This window comes from Mandrillus leucophaeus, unplaced genomic scaffold, assembly GCF_000951045.1.
Source record: "Mandrillus leucophaeus isolate KB7577 unplaced genomic scaffold, Mleu.le_1.0 Scaffold66, whole genome shotgun sequence".
In the NCBI taxonomy this organism is placed as follows: domain Eukaryota; kingdom Metazoa; phylum Chordata; class Mammalia; order Primates; family Cercopithecidae; genus Mandrillus; species Mandrillus leucophaeus.
Genome location: NW_012107141.1, coordinates 3,175,279 through 3,196,256, shown reverse-complemented (window position 1 = coordinate 3,196,256; position 20,978 = coordinate 3,175,279). Strand labels below are relative to the sequence as shown.

General features: G+C 49.7%; 2 protein-coding genes across 3 annotated transcripts in view; both read right to left on the bottom strand.

Moving 5' to 3' along the window:
• The window catches only part of PRDM11 (PR domain containing 11), an 80,379-nt gene that overhangs the window by 9,171 nt on the left and 50,230 nt on the right, over positions 1-20,978 (bottom strand). For both annotated transcript variants that reach the window (XM_012001363.1, XM_012001362.1), the window contains one exon: positions 14,361-14,428. In XM_012001363.1, coding sequence (XP_011856753.1) covers positions 14,361-14,428 — 68 coding nt within the window. The remainder of the gene's footprint in view (positions 1-14,360; positions 14,429-20,978) is intronic.
• On the bottom strand, positions 4,392-6,033 carry LOC105554782. The gene is given in 3 exon segments (XM_012001361.1): positions 4,392-5,774; positions 5,776-5,921; positions 5,924-6,033. Coding segments are annotated over 3 exon segments (708 nt in total). The 5' UTR covers positions 6,030-6,033; the 3' UTR covers positions 4,392-5,318.

The window sequence follows — 20,978 nt, the reverse complement described above, 5'->3', positions numbered from 1 at the left end:
CAAGGTGTCCAACAGATCAATTAATAAATGCTAAAGATCAAAATCTTTAAAAAATGGGGGCTCCAGTGGGGACAGGGGAGGAAGGTAAATAAGAGACTACAGAAGGTTGACAACCACTGGTTAATCTTACTACATGATTTTAAGATAAGGAGACTGAGGCTCAGAGAGGCCAAGCGACTTGCCCAAAGTCACACAGCTAATAAATGGGAGATGAAGCTTTGAGTCCTATGCACGTTTCCCACTGTAACTCATGGCTCCTATGTGGGCATGTAAAGCACCAACTTGGCAACGACCAGAAAACCTTTAAAGTTCTGTCAAACCCTCAGATTCTATGGCCCTCGCCCATTCTCACTGAAACAACACTTGCAACATCCAGCCCACCACCCTACCCACCTCCAAAAGGTGAGATGAGGGAACACCTGCTGAGGAGAGAAGGTCTACAGATCAGAACACAAGAGGAAATTAGTTGGCGTTTTAGGGTTCTGAGATACACAAGCATCTAGGAAATTTGTAGTAAAAAATAAACTTAGTTCTTTATGTGATGGTTTATCTCATAAACCAGGGACAATAATCAAAGTCCATCTGACTGGTGTAGCCCAATGAATTATATCTGGAAAAGTCCAGGGGAAACAAAAATTCACAGAATAATTCAAGTGGATAATAAACAAATGAAAAGTATTCAGCATCACTAATAAAAGAAACACAGCATAGCACATTGTCTCATTGGCACAGATTTATAAAAGATGATAATATCTCTATTGGTAAAGGTGGTACGAAAGGTGTCTCCTGTACTGATGATGTAGAATTAACAGGTGTAACCCTTTAGGAAACAATGTGGCAACATGGCTCAAGAAACATTTACAGATGAAGCATGCAAACCTGGCATACCACTATGGTGACTTGTATCATTGTGTATAGTAGTACAAAGGCAAAACATTTAAATGTCTAATACTAGAGAAATGATTTCATAAATGATGCTACATTTATACAATGGAATGCTACTCATCTATAGAAAAATGTTTTCAAAAAATCTTTTATGACATGGAAAGATGGTGTTGAAATAAGATAGTGTGAGAACAATAGGACTGGAAGTATTTAGACTATGGTTCCAATAATGCTTTAAAAACAAGCCCCAGTAAACAACTTGAAGGAAATATACCAATATTTTAACAGTGACAACCCCTTATAGGTGGATCATCTTTGTAATTTTGCATACTTTCAAAGTTTCCCTCAATAAACAAATATTACTGTCACCCACCTCACCTCTGACACACACACAAAGAAAAGAAATACATGAATGCCAGTTCCAGTATGAGGTGACAGTGGTGGCGGCTAGCAGCATGGAGAATCTACATTCTAGAGGTCCCAGGGATGGCACCAGCTGCCCCTCATCTATATCCTGCCTTTCTCATCTGGAGAGCCTGGGAGGAGGCTGTTGCCTTCCAAGGAGGATCACTGGAGTCCAGGGAACAATCCATTCTGGCAACAGGATGCTGCAAGACCTCAGAAGGGGTAAGACCAAGGCGGACGGGACAGCAAATGGTGGCTTTGGCTGCTTCAACCTTTTGAGAGAAGTAAGCCACAGGCTCCACCATGGAGGTGTAGAACTTGCAGGATTTACAGTGCTTAGATCCCCCAGAATTTGCATCTTGTCCTAGGTCTGTGTTCTCTGTTAGCCCCAACACATCGGTGTTCTTATCAGCATCAGATATAAGCATCGCTATCTCTGAGTAGTGAAGACCACACGGTGATTTCCACGCATCCAGCCGTGATGTTATTAACAAAGGACATAAGAGAAAGGAAAAGAGACCCTCCTGGCTGACAGAAGTTGCTCCAAATAAATAATTCCCGATCTCAATTCTACAACTGTGAGTCAGACTTTTCTCCATAGCTGAGATTTCTTCTGAATATGTAAAATATTTCCAGTCCCCAATTTAGTGAGAGTCTAGGATTTGACATCCAAAAATAATCAACCTTGCAGTTAGCACAGAATAGAAGTCGTTCCAAACTTTCCTGCTCCCAGATACGAAAGGAAAACCATTCATTCATCTTTTTCTCACAAGACTCACTTGAATCACAGAGCACCAGGATTGGAGAATATTGTCTTCTCCTTTTTTTTCTTCCAGTTTCTAAACAACCACCAAGCTCTAAAAGCTAGAATTATTTCTCTGACAGTCAACATCAAGAGAAAAAGCTAGATGAGAAATACATTCCTATCATGGATTTATTTATTCAAAAGAGCAACTTCTAGGGTGTGTCAAAAGGTTTAGAAAGACTCAAGTCAATTTCTCTTTCCATCTTCTGGTCTTTTTCTATCCATCAAGAATCAATATTTGGAAAGCTAACCTCAAGGCATTATATAAATCACAAAGTATTTTCAAAGGCAGATCAACACTTATTCAGATTTTGTTGTATTTGGTTGTTCCGAAACTTAGCATTTGAACTATGATATATATGACAACTCTTGGTGAATCACAACCCATTCCCCTGACAAGATGTTTATGTTATATCATTTAAGAGGTAAAGCTAAATGGAGCCAGCTAGGTCCCCAAACTTGTTACCTCTAATTAGATCTCCTGCTTTTAAGTATTTTGCCTTAACACATGCTGGCTTGAGCCACTCCCCAGAACCCTTCTGTTCCCATTCACAACAGCCCCTTTATGAAGAACTGTGCCTGTTCCATTCATTACATGGCTGCGGAAAGCAGAAGCCCTCCCCAAGGAGTGGAAGGCTACCAGGAGGTGCAAAATCTATCCATTGTGGCTGAGCAGCTCTTTGCAAGGAGGTTTGAGGAGTTACCAGGTCACTACCTCTTGAGAGAAGGCACAGAGAATGCCTGGCTGAGGCTGTTCTGCAAATGCTAGCGCTTATTGAGGCATTTCAACTCCAACCCACAGAATTTGGGACCTTTGGAGCAATCAAGGGGAAGGTGGCGGTGCTGCTGATGGCGGTGGAGAGCTCTGGACTAAACCTGTCATGATGATCCTGGATTGTTTTTATTCCAACCTCCCCGCTGACCTTGGGGACTAGATAGGTAAGTACTAAGACAACAGTTCTCAGACCTCACCCACTGTGTCTTATCAAGTGCATCATATTTTCTAGCTGGGTCAGGACATGACTATTGGTTCCAACACAAAAGAGAACATAACACAGGGCATCCATTTTGCTAGAGGGAATCGACTAGGCTAGGCTCAGACACTACTGCTTAATGGGTATCTTCAATAGAAAGGAAGCTGCCCCAATTAGGGAGGCAGAACTAGGAAAAGACTGACCGAGAAGAGGCTGGGCTCAGTGTTCTCACATGCATAGGTCTCCGGGCTAGCAGGGGCTTTGGGTCACACATCCACCTGGTCATGGCTACAGGCCTCCCTCTTCCAATTCATTTCTGCCTCTCATCCAAGTTTCCTCTCCCTGTTTTAATGTGCTAGCCCCACAATCCCCACTGAAGCCAAGAAACAGAAACTGAAAATCTTTTCCATCCCAATTTGACAAGTCCTCGCTGTCCCTTTTGCTCTGACTTCCATTTCAGTTTTACAGCTTCCGATTCGGCCCCTTCCCTCCCCAGGAACAGAGAGAGCAGCCAGCCAGTCACTGCTTCATACATTGACCTTGGGAGAGAAGGCCCTGGGAATGGTTTCATGGCATCTTTGCATCTCTCGAAAATTGGGTAGTCCTTCATTTCTATGGTCATGCTTTTTGACCAAGAACTGCGGAGGATGGCCTGCATTTCAAGAGGCTAAAGGTAGGTTAGAACCTTCTAGAAAGGGGATCTGTGGGCAAGACTTGGGGATTTCCTGCCTTAGAGAAGCTCTCTGGGACTGGCATTAAGCCAGAGCAATGCACAGGTGAGGAGGCTGCTTCTTGGCAGAGGAGGCAGCTTTGGTTACTTTGAGAAGCCTCAGATCTAGGTGGGCAGAGCCTTGCCAGTGCCAGACACAGACACCTGGATTGGTTGGGAGGGTCACGCCTTAGGGGGCCCCTAAAGTGCGCACTGGCACATGGACAGCCCCTGACCCCTCTAGAGCCTCCTGTCCGAAATGGTAATTGTTTTACCAGAACGTCTCACTTACTTTTAGGGAACAAAAGGTAAAATTGACTTAGCAACACCTCACTTTTGAAGAGCAGAGAAATGAAATATAACTGAGTGGTTTCGTGCATGGATGCTCCATCCCTTAAGCCTATGCAAGCCCGTCCTTTCCTCCGAGGGCCTGGCATGGTGCTGGATACAGGGAATCTGGCAGTTTATAGAATCAGGGAAATCAAGGGGCACTCAAGCCCTTCTCACCAACATGCTTTTCCTTAATCATCTAACCCCTGCTTTGGGGACCTTGAGGTTTTCACAGGAAACGAAGAAAGAGAATACACACCAAAGAAAGATCCTGGACACTGGGTGTGTTCAAAGAGTGAGATCGATTTCTTTTTATTGCCATCTTAACAAAAATACTTCGGAAGGCAATCTTTGATTCCAGCATAGGAGGCCGGGCAATTCCAGGCAATAATTAAGCCATCGGGCTGTTGGACAGGACAGTGTTCAGTTTGAGGGAAGTAGGAACCCCCAAAAAACCACAGAATGGGGAGATGGAGCCAAAGGCACAGGGACATTGCAGTCACCTTCCATTCTCCCTACGTGGGACAAAGCTTGGCTTGGGTTTACAAGCAGCACTCCAGGAATGGCCTTGGAAGGCACTGGGTGCTGCAATCCTCCCAGCTCCTACTACGGCTGGGGGCAGGATAGGAGGGTGGGGGGTTGTTGGGTGGAGGGGTTGACTGGGGGACTTCTGCTGGGGTCAGCTTCAGGTCAGGGGAAAAAAAGGACACACAGCTGAGCCGCACCCAGGTCAGAGCTAAGCTTGTATCTGCCACCTGCCACTTCCCTCTCTAATGCTAAGAACCCAGTTTTCTCCCCACACTCCAGTATGAAACATGAAGCTAGAGGTGTGTGTAGCTAGTGCGTAGGCAGCCCGAGCAAGCAGAGGCAAGGCATGCTGGAACCTGGAATGGGACATGAGCCCTACTGGGCTCTGGATTCTTTCAGAAGCCAGGAAAGAGGTTGCCCTCCGCTCCTGAGATCTGGCCCTGCCTCTCCCAGCCACTGGCTATGAGCCATAGGGCCAGGGCAGGGTGGGAGAATCACCTGCTAAATGCTAGGTGCCTCCCACCTCCACCCAGGACAGCTGAGGCAGGAGCAGAGATACAGGAGGCAGAGGCCTGGCAAGGGGCAAGGCCCGCCCCCCGCCCCCTTCCCACTACTCCAGATCTGGCCTCTGACAGAGGAGCTGGGAAAACTGACACCCTGGCTTCCAGTCCTGGCCCTCTCACTAACTGGCTGTGTCATTTGTCTTACACAGATGATGATGATAAAAATGATCATAATAATACCTGACTTGGCTGCCTCGAGCTGACTGTCCTGAGCCCCCACTGAGACCACCCCTCTGCAAGGGCGAGGAAAAGCATAAAGTGCTCTCTATGAATGCAAGACAGTCTTTTCCTTCCTCCGACGTCATCCCATTCTTCTCCCCACTCCAAAAAAGGCAAGCACAGCAGCTGAGCACGCGCACAAGGGCAAGCGGAGGGCCAAGGCGGGCACCACCCCAGGGCAAGGGAGGGCAGACCCCTCCCTGAAGGACTGACTCAATCTGTCCATCAGGCCTCAACCCCTTCAAAAGCAGCAGCATCAGGGCCTGGGAGGTCACGTGTGGGAGGCCGATACAGCAGCCCCAAGGTTGGAAAGCGGGGTTTCATTCAGATGCTCCCCACTGTTGCACCCCCCTTCCCTGCAAGGCCTGCCGCCACAGGACACAGACCAAGAGGAGAACGATCTCCAGGCCAAGCAAGCATCAAGCAGGTGGCTTTTCTTGCATCTTCAGCATCCGCCAAAGATGAGGGTGCGGGGCTGAATACATGCTCTGTTAGAGCACAGGCAGCAACCTGCGCTCGGTGAGGAGGTGACAGCGCCCCCAATGTCCTACAAGGGTCATCGATCCTGTTCCTGGACACGACAGACTGGCCCCTGTTGTGAGGCCAGACATCCCTCCTCCATGGCTCTTCCTCCTAGTGCAGACTAGCTGGGTTAGAAATTGTGCTTTCTCTTCCGAGACCTGGTAGTCCGTGTAGGGGCTGATGCTGGGGAAGCTGCCGGGGGCTCTGGCAGGGGGGCTTGGGCCTGGGTGGCCTGGGGAGTGCAGCCCATAGGAGCTGCCCCTTCTGGCCCCCGCTGAGATGCCTGAACCCCATCCCGGATCTCTGTCAGCGTCTGGCACATCTGACCAACGCGGCTGGTCAGCTCGGCCATGGCCTGGCCGATGACGTGCATGCTGTTGGCCATGTCCTGGTGCACGGTCACCAGCTCCTGGCAGAACTGCCGGAACACCTCGGTCTGCTGGGCATGGACGTGGAGGAGCTGCCAGTCAAGGCCCGTGGTGGGTGGGCTGGGGTGCGGCCGAGGGGTCCTGCAGGCAGCCTGGGCCTGGGGTGAGGGATGGGGCAGGGCCTCTGGCTTGGGGCCCACCGTCTCAGACTGGTCTGAGGAGGAGGATGAACGGAGCAGGGCGGGCCTGGCCAGGTGGGCCTCTTCCTCCGGAGACTGCTGCAGAGGCACCCGAAGAGGCTGCCTTGAGGGCCCAGGCGCCTCCTCATCTTCATCATCTTAGGGGACAGAAACAAAGATGGAAAAATGGTTACAAAAGGCAGAAGGAAGGAGGCCCAGGGGTTGGCCCTGCCCCTGAAAAACACCTGAGTAATCCCCTGCCCTGCCACCCTACAGTCTAGTTTGGCCCCCACTCACAGAGAAATCACTGTTCCCCAAATCCCTGAGGTGCGTGGGCCCAGCACCCCTGGGGGGAAGTTCCTCTTCCTCTCACAGAACAGCTCCATTCTAGTGGGAAAGAGCCCAGGCCAGGGGACTTGGAGACCACAGCCCAGCGGCTGTGTGCCGACCCAGCAGCTCCTGACCTCAGCAGTCACTTCATCTCTCTGCAACTCACTTTCTGCAACGATAACAACTGCCCTGTTTACATGTCCAACGGCTTGGCTACCTAATTGGGTTGTTAAGAAGAGTCATAAACAAGATGACAAACATGAAGGCGCTCTGCAACACTGAAGGAGCGGCACCTGCCCAAAGGTACTATGACGCTCTTGGCCCTCTGAGCGCCGGCCTCTCTGAGGCCACGTCTGCATTGCTTGGGGCCATCTTGTGGCCTTGCTGGAACCTGCACCCTTTTTTTCCATAAGTTATTGGGGTACAGGTGATACTTTGTTACATGAGGAAGTTCTTTAGTGGTGACTTGTGAGATTTTGGTGTACCCATCACCCAAGCAGTATATGCTGCACCATATGACGCAAAGGCATAAGAATGATACAAAGGACTTTGGGGACTTGGGGGGAAGAGTGGGAGGGAGGCGAGGGATAAAAGACTACTAATATGGAATCTGCACCTTTGAATCACCACAGCGGATGCTGACAGGCTGAAGAAACCGGCAGGACAGTGCAGAGCAGGAAAGCTACCTCTGCAACCAGCCCTGCTGTCCCCCTGTCCCCCAAGGCAGGCTTCCAGTTCAGTCACATCGTGCTCCCACCCAGGAGCATCTGACCACACAGGGGCCATTGGACAGACTGCTCCTTGCAGCTGGACACAGGGAGGGGGGCCCAGCCTCTGCACATGTGGGTCCTGCTTTCTAGTGACCAAGGGTATGGGCTAATCCCTGTGGCAGGAATAAATTATGTATGGACTGACTCTACTGACAGGCAAGCCCTCCCTGCCTGGATCTGACGGCTCAGCTCAGAACCACCCCCCAGGAAGGTGACGGGGAGGACAGACAGGTTCAACCTATAGTTACCTCATACCTCCCAGGGGTCTTGGGGGCTCACTTGGGCCACCTTGGTAGGAGCCCTGTGTCCCTTGGCAGTGCTTGGTGGGACAGCAGCCATCCCGAGATCCCAGAGACCTGTCTAACATGGCCAGTGTTGGAAGGAGTGAGGCCTGGCGAGGTGATGCTGCTCCCTCCCTCCCAGGTCCCCGTTCTGCAAAGCCCCTGGCCGAGTGCTGCCGCAGCTGGCCGCTGCAGGGAAAGGGAGGGCTGTGAGCCTGCCATGGGGTCAAGCAGGCTCTGCCCGATGGCACACTCGGGCTCCCTGTCAGCCCAGGTAACCTTTGGTGGCCTCACTACATTCAGTTTCAGGGAGATGGAGAGGTGAGCGGAGCAGGATGCAGGGAACAGGCTTTACTGGATGCTGACCCCCCATTTATTCTTATCACGGGGTAGAATCCTCTTAAGACTTAGGAAAACGCTGATTCACAGGAAGCCAGCACACCCGGGTTCAAGTCCTGCTTCTGAATCGAGCTTGGGGCCACCTTGGTTTTCAGAGCTTGCTTTCTGCATTGCGAGGAAGTTGAACTAAATGGTCTCCATGTTCTTTTCCAGTCCTAAACATCTGACTCTGTGAACCACCACCTGTCAGGAGCCCCAGCCAAACAGGAAGCGAGCGGATCCTGATGGCAGGGGGCCCGGGAAGGGAAGGCCAAGGGAGTCTTTGCGAAGCACCTTCCCACAGGCTGAGCCACGGCCCCTTCCCTGGGGCCTCTGCTGCCTGGCTCCCACCACTCACGAGCCAGTCAGGCAAACGGCCTCTAGTGGGGACTGCAGCTGGTGGGGGGCGGGGGAGATGTGCAGAAGTGGAAAGAAAGGGGTGCAGCCCCTGCAGAGGCCTCGAGTACTCCCCCTTCTGCTGAGCCCCAACTACAACTCCAGCCCCAAGGGACACCCGCCCTGGCCGCTGGGGCCCTGGCTTCAAAGTGCATGTGAGACACAGGAAGTAGAGAGGAAAGGCAGGGACAAGTACAGAGGGAGAAGAGGGGTGGGGAGCCGGTAGGGGAGCAGCCAGGAGGATGGAGAGGGAGCTGAGAGGCAGCCGTAGGGTAGGCAGAGAGAGGCAGCACACAGAGAAGAGGGGGCAGGCAGCGTGGCTCAGGCAGGGGAGTAAGGAGAATAATAGAGGAACAAAGCAGTCAGGACCAGACACAGAAAGGAACTGATCTTTCCACGGCCCAGGCCTTCACAGCTTGGCCGCCTCGTCTCCAGCCCCCTCCCCCGCGCTGCTACACTTGGGCTTTCCTGGCTTCTCACTGTTCATGGAACGTGCCAAGCGCCTTCCTGATGCGGGGCCTCGTACATGCTGTTCTCTGCCTGTGCGCCTCCCCTCCCCTTCTCCGCGCCCCACGCTGCTGCCTGGCCTGGTTAACTCTTACCCTTCACATCCCAGTCCACTGGACTTCTTCAGGGAGCCTTCCCCAGCCCCCAGTGGCGACAGTTTTCCCCACTCCTTAACTCTCAGACAGAGCTGCTACGTTACCCACTGAGTCAAATGCAAAATGAAAACGTGGGGCCCCTGGCTCAAAAACTATGAAGAATGTCCAGATGGTGACAGCAGAGCCTGAAACCCCGTGGCCCCTGAGACTGTTCAGGTTGCATGCTCATGAAGTCAGCCCTGCTCTCAGGACCTCCTGGACTCCTGTGTCCTTCATCCCTTTGTTACCAGTTTACTTGTGCAATTATTTAAGGTTGGTTTATTCCTAGGAGTCCAGGGTCTCCCCAAGGGCAGGGCCTGTGTGGGGTTTACACACAGCTGTCTTCCCAGCTCCTAGCATGGCTCTGGCACAGAGATGCTCAGTAAATATTCTAGAATGAATGCACAAAAAGAGATGGAGAGGAGATGAGTGGGAGAAGGAGGGGAGGATGGAAAGAGTGGGCTGGACAGAGAGGGACATGAGAGAACCAGAAGGAAAGTTGGTGGGAGACTGTGGAGTGTAGGCTGGGGGGCAGGCGGCCGGCTGGGCGGCGGGGGACTGATGATACTCACAGCTGGTCGAAGGGCTGTCGGTGCCATCCAATTCCGCCCTAGGGAAGCCGCGCCCTGCATGGGCTGTGAGCAGCGCCGACTCGATGGCCCTCTCGTGGGCCGTGAGCACGATGGTGGGGGCGCGGCCCCCAGCCCCAGGGCCTGACAGGGACTGCTGCATGAAGGCCAGCTTGTCCTTGGTCCTCCGTTTCATGTCATCCCATCTGTGCTTAATGTCCTTCACGGAGCGGGGCACCTGGCTGACGGAGGTGATTTTCCGGGCTATGCCTTCCCAAATCTTGTCCCTGTCAGCATGGGACAGCCGCATGGTCTCCCTCCCAAAGAGCACTGCTTCGTGATGAGTCACCTCTGTGACAAGAATGTCCAGCTCCTCCTTGGAGAACTTGGGCTTCCTCTTACGCTCGGCCAGGTGTGCCACATTCCTTGGGTTGAATATCCCACAAAGCACAATTGGGTAAATGACCGTCAACGCAGGTGGTCCTCCTCCTTCCTAATTGCTGGCCCCCAGCTGGGGAGCCAGGAGGCATCTGGGGCAACCTGGCCCCCACCACACCCTCCTCCTACTGAGAGGTCCCTTCCACTACTCCTCGGAGGGGAGGGTGGAAAGAAGAGACGCGTTACATGGGAGGGAGCACTGAACTCAGAGTCGAAGGCCTTGGTTTCAGGGCCTGCGTTAGCTCTTACTAGCTGTGAGAGCTAGGGCAGTTCAAGTTCAACCTTTCACACTATACTCTCCCTGTCCAGAATAATAACCACAACCCTTCAGGGTTATTACTAAGGAGGGAAAAACATGATGTAAGGGGCTTAAAATCTCTTAAAGGTAGCAATAAAGGATCTTATTGAAACTAGGATTAGACCATTGTCTCTGTAAAGCGGTATTACCTACAGCCCTACAGCTGAATGAATGGCTCAGAAGAATACATAACCAGGGATACTATTTACACTGGGCTGCTATGGGATGTAGCAGTGACAATGCCATGATTAAGGTGTGGCCACAGAAAGCTGATTCTGCCCAGTGGCTCTCTTCCCCTACCCCTTCCCTATCCCAGTGAGTTCTCCAAGCCCCCACCTTTGCATATGTGCAGGAAAACAGGTTTCCTTCCCATGGGAGTGCTTTCTTCTGCTGTGGCTTTTTGGTAGAATTTGAGAAGCCCACGACTGTCCTGAGGGAGACAAGTTCCACTCTGGTGGACACCAGGGGGACCTGGGATTCCCTCTCAACTGAGCAGCCAGAGGCCCTGAGCAAGGGGCATAGCATGGCCCTTCCATTTCACTTGGCTCCTGCTCTGGCTTTGGAACTCGATTTCTCCACATCGTGGCTCTGTCACCCTTTAACCAGTGATAAAAGGTTAAAAAATCCACCCAAGAGAGGACACGAGGGTATGGAGGAAAGCTCAGAGCGCATTCACTCCTTGGTTTCCTTCTGAAACCAAGAGGGGAAGGCCGGCGGCACCAACATCCTTTAGCCCTCACCTTCCTACTCATGCACCCAAAACACCAGGGCCCAGAAGATGGGAAGGAGGCTGGGGGCCTCATTACCCGGTCCAAGATGGTAGCAGGAACATGGGACTAGACCTGGGACTAGAGACTGAGTCTCCTTGGGCCAAACCATGGGACTCATGTGAACCCAGCCTCCTTCTCCATAAAACTAGGGTGATAATTCTAGTGTCACTGCCCAGGGCTATCAGGAGGACTTAATGTGGGTTTCTCAATCTTGCCACTATTGGCAGTTGAGGCTAGATAATTTTTTGTTGGGGGGAAGGGGTGTCCTGTGTAATACAGGATTTTTTCAACATCTTTGGCTTCTACCTGATAGCATCCAATGACCAAACATGTCTCTGGGCCTTGCCAAATGCCCCTGGGGCACAAAATAGTACCCAGTTGAGAATCACCACAGACAGATCACCTAGCATAGGGCTTCATAAAGATAAGCTCAATACAACAGTACCCGTTCCCCTCCTCGCCCACCATTAATTTTGTTAAGAAACTAACTGATTCCATTCAATCATCCCCAAGTAGTGCCATGACAGTGCAAGGAAGAGCATCTGCAAATCAGAAAGAGCTACACCATGGAAGCTGGACATGAAGGGGAAGGAGGATTCCCAGGATTAACAGCTTTCCCTCCAACACCAATAGGAGGGGTGTCTCCATGGCAATGAACTGCATCCCCAATCCCAACCTGCTCTTTGAGCCGTCATAAGATGAGAGCCCACCAGCTGTGACTACCCAGATGCCATCTTGAATCAGGACAGGCTGGGAGCAGAACAGGACAGATACCATGCTAGCAAGTGGCAGTAGCAGAAGCCCCCAAACCCCTGCTCACCAGTGCCCATCCAGGCCCAGGAAGCCACGCTTCACCTGGTCCCTTGTGCACAAGCAGGAAGAACACTGACCTAGGATTACAGAGCAAGAAGTTCAAATCCTGATTCTGCTACCCTGACTGTATGCTCTTGAGCAAGACCTTGCCCTACCCTCAGTTTGACCACTGTGGCACGAAGATCTGAACAGAGCAGTGGTTCTCAATGCTAGCAGCACATCAGAATCACTAGCTTTAAAAATACCAAGGCCCAGGGCCCATCTCCAGCCCAATTAAGTCACAATCTGTGGGGTGCCAGAGGACAGCTAAATTAGTTCAGATGATAACTCCCCTTCTTTGGGGTTTTGGGAAGGCCTTGTCCCCAAGGGGAAGGATCAGAGATGGGTGAAAGAGTGGAACAGATTCAGTTCTATGGGCAAATCTCCTGGCGCCTTAAGAGTAACAGCACAGAAAGCCTGATTCCCAAGTGGACACACGCATGCTATCCCCTACTTGCCTGGAGCCAGGCTGCAGCCACAGGGAAGGCAGCACAGCGGCACAGGCCGGGGTTCCAAACTGTGCAGCTGCCCGACAGCCTGACTTGACACCACACCCCAGTGTCCCCAGACACAATCCTGGCTCCTTTGAAGGCCCATGTCAACGAACCCCTCCTCTTTCACCCGGGCCCCTGCAGCACATTTGTGCCTCGGTGCAACAACTCCACTGGAAAGTCATCTCTGTGGTGGGAGGTGTGAGCCTGGGAAGGGCCAGCGGGGGTGGGGCATGGGGTGTGGTGGGGCAGGACTGGGTGATCCACTCCAGTTCACAGTCTGACTCAACCTAGGTGCTCAGTACACAGGTGATGAACTGTAAGTGCTCAGCTGACCTGGACCCCGTGGCAGTGAGAAGAGAAGGCAGTCGCAGGTGTCAAGCCACCTCCCTGGGGCCACTTTCAGGGCAGTGTCTGATCAGCTGTGTGCAAGGAAGTTGGGGGCAGTGGGTGCTATTCTCCACACTGCAAGGCAGGGGGCCCGCTCATCTCTGGAGCCTCTGTTCTGTACCCATCAAACGGCAATGAGAACACCTGCCCCAACCCATAAGAGGGCAAACGCTAAAGTACTCTGGGAGGTGTGAACTGCTGCTCAGCCGCTCAGGGCGCTCTGATAGGAGTACAGGTGGGCAGTGGAGCCACCAGGAAGGGCACAGGAGCCCTCATCACACATTCCTCGCCTCAAACCTGTTTCTCCTCATTTGCTCAGAAAGTCTCCGAGTTTAAGACAGCACACTCCTTCTTAGGAAGTTGTCCTCTCTCCAAGCACAATCCCACCACCAGCCTCAAGGCCCCATGGGTCACAGAACTGTGCACATGCCAGCAGAGGGCCCCAGGTCCATGGTGTGGCTGTGCTCCTGACTCCAGACATCTGAGGCTTCCTTCCCCTCCCACCCAGATCCAAATCCCCAGTCAGTGCTCCTAGGTCCCAGAGAGAAGCCACCAAGCAGGCGACAAGGCAGGTCAGATCTCCCACCCCTGTCCACAAACCCCACCAGGCAAAGCCCCTCGCACACGACACAGACCATCAGCATCACACTGGGCCCATGGTTCCAGGCTCAGTTCAGTCATCCCTGGGTGACCCTGGGCCAGTCTCCTGTCTCCTCTGGCTGGCATTTAAGGAATCTTCTGGTGCAAACTTCTGCCACAAACACGGGAACAGCGTAAAGCTGACGCTTCAAAGTACTCAAACTTAGGCAGCAACACTGCCAAAAACTGAGCTGAAGACTTTGTCAGAGCCCTTTCTTCCATGGAGGCTGTTTAAACAACTGCTGGGACTGCATTGGGACAATTCTCACACCACCACTACAGGAGCCTGCTCTGAGAAGGTGTCACAGTCCTAGGTGGGGGACATTCTCCTCCTCCTCCCTAGGAATGCTGCCAGAAGCCTGGGGCCCAGGTCCTCCAGATACACTGGCAAGTGATCACCCCAAGGGGTCCCTGCATCCCAACAGCCTGGCCACACACCATCCTCTAGAGCCCCCTGATGGAGGCCTAGGGCAAAAGGTGGGTCCTTCAGAGCTAGATGCATCCCAAACCCTGCAAACAGCAGCCTCCAGAAGTCTCCACCACTGGAGCTCCCATAGGCCCAACACACTCCCTTGTCTCCTTTCCAGAGGCCAGGCAAGACCCCCGGGACATCAGCAGAGCAGGGCTCACCTCATCCAGTTGGCTTTGGTCTCGTCTGAGCCATCTATGGACTTATAGCGGTTGTTCTTGTCCACAATCTGGAAGAAAGAGAAAGAGTCTAGGATGGGCCATTCTAGAGGGGTTCTCATGTCCCTGGGCTCCTTCCCAACCAGGGCCCAGGGCCTGGCCCCACCTGCTCCCTCCCCCTCCCCCTGAAATGTCACCACTGCTACATAACTGAAATGCAGGCTGGGTTCAGAATCCCTGCTACCTTCTCTCCACCCATTCCCATTCTTCTAGGGACACTGGGGATCCTATTCTCCTAGACCCACAAAGCCCTTCATAGGTGTTTTGAATTCCTGGGAGATGGGAAGCAGCTGGAACCATCTCTCTCCTCTGTCTTGATGGAATACACAGCAACATAGCTGACAAGGGGCCTTTCCACTGGCGTTGCTTTGCAACCACAAAGGCTAAAACAATCCTTCTCTCTTTACAGTTTCTGTGGGAGACAGAGGCCACTGCTGGATGACTGAACATATGTGATTTGAGAGGGTTCCTCCTCTCCCCAATCTCTAAATGTTCAAGAGCCTCAGGATTTGAAGCTGGGCTGGTTTCTCTTTTATTTCATCATCACTCTTTAATCAGAGTTCAGCTGGGTATGAAATTCTAGGCTAAGTTTTATTTTCTTTCAGCACTCTGAAGATTGCTAAAAAGACTGCCATTGGCACAAAAGCAACAGCTGTCAGTCTAATGTTGTTCTTTTGTGGATAATCTGTCTGTGGTAAATTTTAAGACTTTCCTTTTACTCTTGACTTTCTGTAGTTTTGCTACACGGTTTTGAAGTGAAGATTTACTTTCCTGAAATTCTCCTTATTACTTGATGAACACCTTCCAACTCCAAGACTCATATCTTTTTCAATTCTGGAAAATTCTCAGTCATTAGGCTTTTGAGTACAGCTTCTCAGTCATTTTCTCCATTCTCTTTCAGTAAAATTTCTGTTAAACATGTATGGCAAAAAAAATTAGCCAGGTGTGGTGGCTGGTGCCTGTAGTCCCAGCTACTCAGGAGGCTGAGGCAGGAGAATGACGTGAACCCAGAAGGCGGAGCTTGCAGTGAGCCGAGATCATGCCACTGCACTCCAGCCTGGGCGACAGAGCAAGACTCCGTCTCAAAACAAAACAAAACAAAAACAAAAACAAACAAACAAAAAACATGTATGGGAGTAACTCAATATATCCTCCATGTCTTTTAACTACTCTTCCATATTTTTCTCTTTATTATTCTGGGCACTCTCTGGAAAAATTTCTCAGAACTCTCTTCCAGTCCACTAATTATCTCTTTGGCTATGTCTAATCTAGGGTTTCTCTCATCTACTGAGGATTTTCCAGCTTTCTTTGTTTTCTTTTTTAATGAGTACCTTTATTTTGATGAATATTTTTCATTCCCATAATTTTTAATTAGTTTTTTTCAGGTCCACACTTTTATACATCCTGCCTCTTTCTCTTTCATAATGACATGTTCCTTCTTTTTCCTTTCTAACAGCTTTATTGCGGCATCATTGACATATAATGTACAACTTGATAAGTTTTGACACATGAGCTAGATCAGGGTTGGTTCCCTGAAGACTTGGTGAAGCAGAGCCTGGGAGAACTCCTGGGAGATGGGAAACAAATGGATGGTCACCATGCCTAGACTCCTACCTAACCTGGTGCCATCCATAAGCCTCCATTGTTCTCTTCAAAGCAGCAGAGAAGCCCTTTATCAATGTGAATCAGATCATGTCCCACACCAGCTCAAAATAGCATCCACTGCACTTACAATAAAACTCATATTTATGGCCACAGCCTTCATACCCTACAGGCCTGCCCCCCAACTTACCCTGGGCCTCTCACTCCCTTTTCACTTTTCTGCAGCCTTAATGCCCTGAGGGTGAGCCTTAACATTGGTTGGTTCCACCGCCTAGAGCCTCTTTTGTCTACCCTTAAAAATGACAATAATCATGAAATATTTCAAGCATTCAGAAATTATAAAGAATGCAGCTGACAACCCTGTGCCCATCAGCCAAAGCCAACAAAAATTAACACGAGTTATATTTGTCTCAGGCCTCTCTCTCCTTTTGCTTCAAGAAAATGTTGAGATGCAGTGGAAGACCCTCTCTGCCTCCAACTTCTTCTCTTTCCCTTCCTCCCTCCAAGAGTAACCACAATCCTGGAGATGGTGGGAAGCCTTCTCATTTTTATGACACAAGGACTTTTCAAAGAGCAACACACAGGACTGTTTGCATGTGTGTAAAGTTTACGGAAATGACACCCAAGTGAACATATCCTTTTTCAATTTTTTCCCACTAAGCTTTGAATATGTGGTCCCTTCTTAGCTTTGGGGTCTCAGATTATGTGAGCTCCACAGAATAAGCCTTCCCTAGCCTTGACCCTAAAGGAAGTTCTTCCTGGCCTCACCTCAACCTCCATATCACTGGCCTATCATGGCATTATCTCTGTTACATCATCCTGTAACTTCCCTTAAGAGCCCTAATTGCAGTGAGCATTTTGTTGATATCTACTTGTCAATTTGGTAACTGACTGCCTCCCTGGCTAGACCGTAAACTAATGAGTGCAAAGCACATGGCTGCCCTGATCACAATGGTGGCCCTGGTTCCTAACATAGGGAGGGCATGGCACATGGTGGAATACTGATTGAATGAAAGAATGATTGGATGAAGAGCCTTTTAAGTAAAAGGCAAGTAAAGGGGAAAAAATTGGCTAAGTGTGATGCTCATACATGTATTCCGATCACTTTGGGAGGCTGAGGCCAGAGAACTGCTTGAGGCCAGGAGTTTGAGACCAGCCTGGGCAACATAGCAAGACCCTGTCTCTACAAAGAATTTTTACAAAAATTAGCCAAGTGTGGTAGTGCACGCCTGTGGTCTCAGATACTCAGGAGGCTGAGGCAGGAGGATTGCTTAAGCCCAAGAGTTTGAGGCTGCAGTAACCGATGATTGTGCCACTGTACACAAGCCTGGGTGACAAAGCAAGATCCTGTTTCTAAAAGAAAAGAAAAGGAGAAAGAAAGAAGGAAAGAAGGAAGGAAGGAAACAAGAAAGGAAGGAAGGCAGGAAGGAAGAAAGAAGAAAAAATTATAAAATGTTAAGATTTTAGTAAAAATGAAATGAGTGCTATGCCAGAGCCAGCTTATACTGACTGGGAGCCAACTGTTAAATTTTCAGGAATTTTGCGAACCAGTTGTTAAACACAGTCATTATTGAAAAACTAAATGATATAAACTTACAATTCAATAAATGATATATTTTTAAAAGGCAATAAATACTCAAAACGTAACCACTTCCCAATTATTTTACTACATTTGACTGACGATTTTCTATGCTCTTGAGGGTACTGGCCTCTACTGTAGCTGCAGAGTAGAAATACCATACAATAGTTGCAATTGCATATTTCTTCCCAATTGCACATTCACTGATTTCATGCTAGTAGTCTGAAATCAGCCATAGGAGGAGCATTTACACCATGGAAATTGGCACATAGCCTCACCGTCACCATCACCATCACCATCAGTTGTAAACACCTACCAGCACACCACTATGCATGTTTACATGAGCATAGAAAGTCTAGGAGATACATATCAAAATCTCAACTCTTGTTACTCTAGAGGGGAGGAAAGAGGGAAGCAGGGATGCTTCTGCTTAATTTGTCTATGAGACTACACTGCCTTTGTGTTTTAAAAATCTCAGAAAACTAAAAAGAGAAGACGTGCAACTCAGGCTTCCCATTCCATGGCAGTCTCCCCAAGTGATGCTCCAGTCTGCAGGGCCCTCCCCTGGAGTCTCAGAGAACCCTGGATTTTATCATAACACTACTCCCTCTACATTATCATTTCTGATTGCTCCCCTGTCTCCTGGGGGAAAACAGAAGCATCACTAGTTCCTACAGAGATGTAGTAGGAGCGCATGGAGGGTAGTAAGAGCCATGGAGCCAGAGGAATTGGCTAGAATTTCAGCTTCGCTGCACACAAGCTGAATGGCCTTGGACAGATATTTGCTGACCATGCCTCAGTTTCCTCATCTACAAAATTGGATAAAAACTAACCTTGTAGCACCGCTGTCATAATGGAAGTGTAAGACACTCAGTGAATGGTCACTGTTAGCATTGTGATCATAATTGGGATTATTAAGAGTTCAAATATTAGTTACTACTAATTTGGGGTGGTGGGAGGCCTGTAGGTCAACACTGAGTTGTAATCAGTCTTGGCAGTTTCATCTGGACACAGAGGCCTGGGCAAGAGTTGTGAAGGACATAGGAACTGCCTGAGACCTCTGTCTGCTGGATTCAGGTCTAGAGCTTTTCTGAGTTTTGGCTTATCTTTCCCACCAATCAGGATTTTCTCAAATCAAGCATTTATTCACTCATTCATTCATTCATTCATTCAACCAACAAACATCATGGAGGGAGTGGGCACAGTGACAGGCTCTGGGGATAAAATGTTGATCCAGGCAGAGAGTGTCTTTGCTCTTAGAAAGCTCACAGCCTAGCGGGACACAGAAGAGAGGTCACTGTGATATGGCATGGCCAGTACCATGGTGGGGAATTATGTGGGATTATGGGATCTCTGAGCTGGAGCCCTGGACCTGGGAAACTATTGAGGACCTTTTCTGGGGACATGGAATCTAAGCTGAGATCTTAGAGAAGAGAGAGATGGTGCCCTAGGCAGAGGGTGCAGGGCAGGCAGGATCTCGCACGGCCTGTGGACCATGTTATATGCCACTGATGAGCCCAGGCCACCCTGAGTAGAGAGCAGGCTGTGGGCTTCCAGTTCTGGGACTGACATGGGACCAGGAGTGACAGCAGGGCAGATGCTCAGGACCAGTCCCCAGAATGCTGGTCTCCCAGTGTCTTCCCTTGCCTTTTCCCTCAAGGTCAACTCCTTGGTCCCTCTGAACTCAGTACTTTGGACAGCCCAGAAGCTCTGAGCATTGTGATATAAGGCCTTTGATAACCTGGCACCAGGCTGATAACCTGGGGAACCTGCATGGTGAGAGGCTCCCTTAGCCTGGAGAAGAAGAGGCCTGAGAAAGCAGAGCCATCATCATCAGATGTGGGAAGGACAACCATGTTGTGGGGACAGGATGGTTAGAACCCGCATGTATCTAGAGGGACGCAGGCCTGAACTCAGCACAAAAAGTGATGGTCTAACATGCAGAAGAGTCCTAAGATAGGATGAGCACCCTGTGAGGTGGTGAGCTTCTTGTTACTGGGAGTGTTCAACCAGGGGATGATTTGCTAGTAGGGAGGCTGAAAAAAGGACTTCCTCACTCAGTGGAAATCTGACCTAAATGACCTCAAAGTTCTGGCTAAAATGAAGATTGAGGGATGCTCAGAAAAGTAACATAAAAGCATGGAGTTTGACCCCCTGGGCCAAGCATGGTCCAGGTAGATCCACATGCTATTTCAGACCATGGTAATAATTAATAAAGAAAAATAAAAACAAAACCTCATTAACAGCTACCACTCATGGAGTACCTTCACTGTGTCAAGTATTTTGATAAACTATTAATTCTCACAGCTACTATGATTATCCTCCTTTTACAGATTGGAAAACTGAGGCTGAGGGCTGTTGGTAACTTGCCTGAGGCCACAAAGGAATTTTCCACGAGAAGCTGGAGTTTAAACTTGGGTCTCTGACAGTACAGTCCATGCTTTAACCACTTTGTAGAGCAATGGATGTTAGCCCCAAGATTTTCCTAATGACTCCATTAACCACCCTCAACCATTCCTGAAACCCAGAATCAACCAGGACTATTTTGGGCCCCTCTCTGAGCTTCCAGCTTCGCCTCTGAGCAAATCTGCTATCTGCAGGTTGGCCTTTTAATAGGGAAGAATGCTCTGCTTTGCAACAGAACGTCTGCCTGCCCCAATTGAAGATTCACTGTTGGGTGCCTCTAAATGGTGTCATGACCAGATGCTGCAGAGACGGATTTTCAAAAACCTGATTTGTTTGCAACTTTCCAGGAATTCATTGAATTCATAAAGCATTCTTAATTCTCAATCCTGCATTTCTTCATAGAGCAAAGTAGTTACAAAAATGACTGGTGAAGCCATTCACAGTTGATGAAGCACTTTGGCATACCTCAAATGCTCCTCCCCCAAGCCCCAGGAAGCAGATGGCATCACCTCTTTTCTCTAGCTACTCCCCAGCCCAACTGAAGACCTGAGAGATAACTTGAACTCTGGCCTCTGCTATGGCCACAGACATGGAGTGAAGAATACTCAAGCTAGACAAGGGCATCTGAGATTATCCAGGCACTAGGTTTCTAACCTGGTGTCTGGGTAAGGGGGCATCCCTTAAAATGTGTGCATTTTGTGAACATTGGCACGTGAGTATAACTTCCTAGGTGAATCAAGAAAGCTCAATAACCATGATTTAAACCATCTGCCCTAATTTAACTGATAAGGAAATGAGAACTTCCTTTTATTAATCCAAAACTTCCTTTTATTAATTATTATTATACTTTAAGTTCTAGGGTACATATGCACAATGTGCAGGTTTGTTACATATGTATACATGTGCCATGTTGGTGTGCTGCACCTGTTAACTCGTCATTTACATTAGGTATATCTCCTAATGCTATCCCTCCC